The sequence below is a fragment of the Panthera onca genome, chromosome E1 (genome assembly GCF_046562875.1).
Source record: "Panthera onca isolate mPanOnc1 chromosome E1, mPanOnc1 haplotype 2, whole genome shotgun sequence".
NCBI lineage: Eukaryota > Metazoa > Chordata > Mammalia > Carnivora > Felidae > Panthera > Panthera onca.
In genome coordinates this window covers 32,831,200-32,836,163 of record NC_138352.1, presented here as the reverse complement: position 1 = coordinate 32,836,163, position 4,964 = coordinate 32,831,200, and the positions used below count along the sequence as shown (strand labels likewise).

Sequence of the window (4,964 nt, the reverse complement as noted above, 5' to 3'; positions counted from 1 at the left end):
AAAAAAAAAAAAAAAAGGCTCCAGGATATTTGAGGCACTTTTCTCGGGCCCAGAGAAGCATGCTGTGTTTTACCCGTTAAATTAGCTTAAGATTTAGAACTGAGATCATCTACACACTTTCTCTTTCTGAGGGGAAGATGACAGACATCTGCGACGAGAAATTAAGTAAGAAAGAGATGCCAACTTGTCTGAGAAAGAAACAAAAAATCCTGAAGCAGCTCTGTCCATTACACTGCGGAGGTTAAGGGACTGCGGTTCCGCCGGGCGATTCGGACGCCCGGGTGGAAGGAGAGAGGCCCACCCGCCCGACACAGCAGACATCCGCTTCCTTCCGATGGAGGTCCGATTTCTTTTTATTATTCTTTTCTAACGGGTAAACCTGTGGGGAGGACAACGCGCAAGCCGGTCGGTGTCGGGGGTGGATGGTCACTCTGGCAGAGCCAGGTCAGAATGTGTGACGGTGCCTCGGAAGAAGGGATCGGGGTGGTGGGCTTTCCTGCCGTTGGGGCCACGGTCTGTCTCCGGGAGGTAGGGTCGGCTCTCCGGGTCCTCCTCGGCGCACGGGTCAGGGTGGAGGCCCTTCAGGGCCAAGAGCCGGTACCGCTTCCTCCGGTTCAGTTTATATACGCGAATCCTTTCTTTCTCTGCCTCCGGGTCGGCGAGAATTCCATCCCAACGCAGGCTTTCGTTGACCTGCTTGGCGAGGTGCTCTTCTATTTCAGCGACCGAGCGGAGACTTCGAGTGGAGGAGTAAGGGGGCGTGGGCTTGCTTTCAGCTTTGTCCTGCTTGCGCTCTGGCCTCGGGCCGGGATCTTTGCGGGGCCTTAAGATGTCGTGGAAGGATGAGGACAGCTGCTGATTCTTCAGGCCTCGACCCTGATGTTTATCTGCTGAGCAGATGAAAGGTGTTAGCGATTGTCAGCCTGCTGCCTGCCCTCCGCCTGCTCGGTTGCGATGCCGGAGTCACCAAAGATGTGAGGGGGTGGAGGCCCCTGGGGACCTAGAGCTCAGCTAGCCAAGCCCACCAACCTGTACACACGCACTGGCTCTATGCTTTCTGTCAGGTCATTTTGCGGGGAGGAGGAACCATTTATTGAGCACATACTGTAGGCCAGGTCCTCTGGATAAAGTCTATCAGCCCTATTTTCCAGCTGAGGAAACTGAGACTCCAGAAGTCTTAACGGGGGCACCCGGGTGGCTCAGTCCGTTAAGCGTCCGACCCTTGATTTGGCTCTGGTCATGATCTCATGGTTTGTGAGTTCGAGCCCTGTATTGGGCTCTGTGCTGACGGCACGGAGCCTGCTCGGGATTCTCTCTCTCCCTCTCTCTCTGCCCCTCCCCTACTCGTGCTCTTTCTCTAAATAAATAAATAAATAAATAAATAAATAAATACTTAAGAAAAAAAAGTCTAACTCAAGCAACGTCACATAGTGAGTGGCAGGACCAGGATTTGAACACAGGCCTGACTCCCAGTGCCCTGTTCTTTCCACCGTGCTCCACATGCACACCGAGGTACCTTCCGCTTCCAGGAGTCTCTCCCCCTAGTGCAGACTTCTTCATGATGGGAGAAATGGAGAACAACAGAGACGCTCCCTACATCTGATTGTGGAAAGCAATATTATGCCAAGCCGGGAAAGACTTCTGCTTCGTGGCTTGTACTGATATTTCTTACATTAATAGCATTTCTGAATTGTAGAATACTCATATAAAATACTATAAGTTACGGCTCTTTCATCAGCTCATCCTTCTACTTTTGGGGAGACAGAAATCCCTCCCAAAACAAGAGAAAATAAGAAAAAAAAAATCCCGTCTGGGCATTTCTGTATCTTCCTACTCCTCAAAAACAACTCGGTGTCCCCTGCTGACAGTATGAGTTACGTGCCATTACAACGTCTCGAGTCAGAAGCTAAGCCAAAAAGACAAGAAGTTTCCCAGTTTGGTTTTGGAGATACACATGGGGCTTTTGGACCTAAACTCCAGAACTTCTTTCTTACCTTTCTGTGAAGATTCCACCCGCAGGAGCCATTATAATCTTCCCGTGGCTCCCTCCCCCAAATACAAGGACGACATGGGGAAGGCTGCTGCTCCTTCTGCCCCCAGCTTGCCAGGGGGTACCAGCTCTGCAGGCCAACGGGCCAGGGCCCAGGAACTTGAACCAGGGACTAACCATGCTGCAGGTCAGGGCTGCTGTGCCAGGATCAAGGACGGTCCCCAGAGGGGGACCACACAAGTGACAAAGGCAGGTGCATTCCATGTCACGGTTGCACTCTCCATAAAGTGGGTGCTCAGTGCCTCTGTTGAGAAATCGGGGGGGATGGGCGGTTCTGGGAGAGGAAATTTGTGAGATACAGGTAGCCCGTGGGATTGTGGCATGTGTTGCTGTGTGTATGTATGTGAGGTGTCCATAAAGCTGGAGAACCTGAGGGCGTAGGGTCACATGCGTGCAGGAAGTGTCTGGGGTGGGGTGGGGTTTATGAATGTGTGTGTGTAGCAGAGGACCCATGTGTATGTGTAGACTGGGAAAGGCTGTGCCTGATGCGGTATCTGTACTTGAGTTTTATTTGGTGGTTATGCTGATATAAGGGGGTTGTTGTTGAGGGTGTTGGGGAGTATAAGAGTATGTAGCAGTGAGCAGTGACTAGTGTGATGGTGTGTGTGTGGCTGATGGCTGGCCCTGGCAAAGGGGGGCGGGGGGGACGGAAGACAGTCTGTGCAGTAAAGATACTTTATATGCATTTACAGGATGTCTAACATCTAGGGCAGGTGTCCCGAGCACGAGACAGAAGGCAAAAGCCTGCGTTTCTGAGCATGTTGGTCACTAGTGTCTTAGTATTTTAGGATTGGGGAAAGTGTGTGTGCGTGTGTGTGTGTGTGTGTGTGTGTGTGTGTGTGTGTGTGAAGATGAGGGGATCTCTGCAGGAGGGCTTGAAATTTCTGTGGGCAAGGCGGGGATATTTAAGATTCTGAGTTCCAGCTGAGGGATTAGGAAATTGAGAGGGTGTCCGTGCAAAGCTGAGTTGCTGTGGAGCTGGGACGCTCTGTGGGAATAATGCTGCTATGTGGGGGATCTCTGTGGGGTAGAGGGTCTCCAAGGCTGTAGAGAATTCTCCATGCAGGATTTGGGGTCTCTGTGGACACCTATGGTTTTTATGGGTGGGGCTGGGGCATCACTGTGTTGCGTTAAGTGGGAGGACCTCTGTTTGGGACTGGCGAGTTTCTGTTTCTGGTCTGAAGTGGTCCTGCAAGTAGATGAGGGATCTCTGGGAGGAGTGGGGAGAGGTGACCTTGGAGAAGAAACCCTGGCATGGGAGGGGCGCCTGGGTGGCTCAGTCGGTGAAGTGTCTGACTTCGGTTCAGGTCATGATCTCCGAGGTTGGAGGTTGGTGGATTCGAGCCCCACATCAGGCTCTGTGCTGTCAGCTCAGAGCCTGAAACCTGCTTCAGATTCTGTGTCTCCTCTCTCTGCCCCTCCTCCGCTCATGCTCTGTCTCATTCTTTCAAAAATAAATACATGTAAATTAAAACATTTTAAAAAAAGAAAAGAAAGAAACTCTGGCACGGGAGCTGAGGCTGCCGCGCTAGCTGCGCCTCTTACCGTCCCCCTTGCCCGACCCTTTCGTCTTCTTCTTCCTTTTCTTCTTCACCTTCTGTTTGCTCAGTTCTAAGGCGTTGCCTGCTATGGGGGGCAGTTTGGCCCTCTGCGAGCTCGCAGTGTCACCCTCTCGCTCCTCCTCCTCCTCCTCCTCCTCCTCCTCCTCCTCCTCGTCCTCGCCCTCTTCGCCGTACCCGGATGCCCCGGCCCCACCGCGGCAGTCCATCCGCCCTCCCGGCCGCCACCTGCGCCTGGGGCAGCCCAAGACTCGCGGCAGCCGAGCCCGCGGCCGCAGGAGCTAAGCGCCAGCCCAGGGCCACGCGTCTCCATGGCGACCGCCGCACGTCGCGCGTGCGCAAGCAGGAAGCTGCCGCCCAGGGGCCGCCCGTGGGAGTAGGCGTGCGCATGCGCCTTTCAGTCTGTGTGAGACCTTGGCCCCGTCCGCGGTGAGTCCGGGAGGAGGAGAGAGATTCTAAAGCTTGAGCTGACGCACACGTTCACTTCTGTGCCTTTTAAAATGCTGTTGGTTGTCTACTAAATTTTTATCTCCCAGCTTCCAGTCTCGGTACGTCCCCCCGGGCCTTGCAAGCCCAACGCGTCTCAAACAAACCTGCTTCCCCATGGTTCTCCTGGAACAGAGCAGCTGGATGGGCAGAAACCTTCCCCGACATTCTCCCTGTGCCCTTACCTAGGCTGGACTCACGGTCATGCTTGGCACTTGAACTTCTGGACCTCCCACCTAAATGGTCTCTCTGCATCCAAACCCTCCTCACAAATTCTTTATCCGCAACCTGCTATAATGAACTCTTCAAAACAATTGGCTAAATTTCACTCTCTTGCTTAAAACCCTCCAGTGGGCCCCCCATCACAATACCTAGCAAGACTGAACTTTAGGGTTGCCCGGGTGGCTCGGTCGGTTGAGCGACTGCCTTCGATTCAGGTCGTGATCTCATAGTTCCTGAGTTCGAGCCCCGCATCAGGCTCTCTTGGCTCCCTGCTGTCAGCACAGGGATCCTCTGTGCCCTGCCTATGTCTGCTCCGCCCTCGCTCGCTCTCTCGCTCTCTCTCTCAAAAAAAGACTGAACTTTAGTGTGGCTTACGAGGCCTGGTGTGATCTGCTTTTCTTGCCGAGCTTATCCACCACAGATTGTTTTCCAAAAATGAGTGCGAGAGTATCTCTCATCCTCCTGTGCTCTTCTAGCCTCCTACCACTTCCACATCAAGAGACAGAGTCTAAGTCCATGCCCCTTCAATGTGGGTGGGTTGGTTGACTCACTTGTAACCCATGGAATGGGAGGAAAGTGCGTCTGTGGCTTCTTGGCCAGGTAGTGCAAAGTAATCAGCAGCATCCATGTTAGCCTTGGAGACCTCA

The 4,964-nt window shown here is 53.3% G+C and overlaps 1 protein-coding gene across 2 annotated transcripts; it reads right to left on the bottom strand.

Annotated features, from left to right (window-relative positions):
* Positions 1–335: 335 nt before the first annotated feature.
* Positions 336–3,923, bottom strand: LIAT1 (ligand of ATE1). Of its 2 annotated transcripts, none has more exons than XM_060646889.3 (2): positions 3,596–3,923; positions 336–890 (listed from the first exon to the last, which is right to left on the bottom strand). In XM_060646889.3, exons 1-2 carry the CDS (start codon positions 3,816–3,818, stop codon positions 427–429), a joined length of 687 nt encoding a protein of 228 aa, XP_060502872.3. In that variant the 5' UTR covers positions 3,819–3,923; the 3' UTR covers positions 336–426. The 2 variants fall into 2 exon arrangements, with proteins under 2 accessions (XP_060502872.3, XP_081647320.1); XM_081791194.1 differs by having other exon boundaries at positions 336–887; positions 3,596–3,921.
* Positions 3,924–4,964: the final 1,041 nt, after the last annotated feature.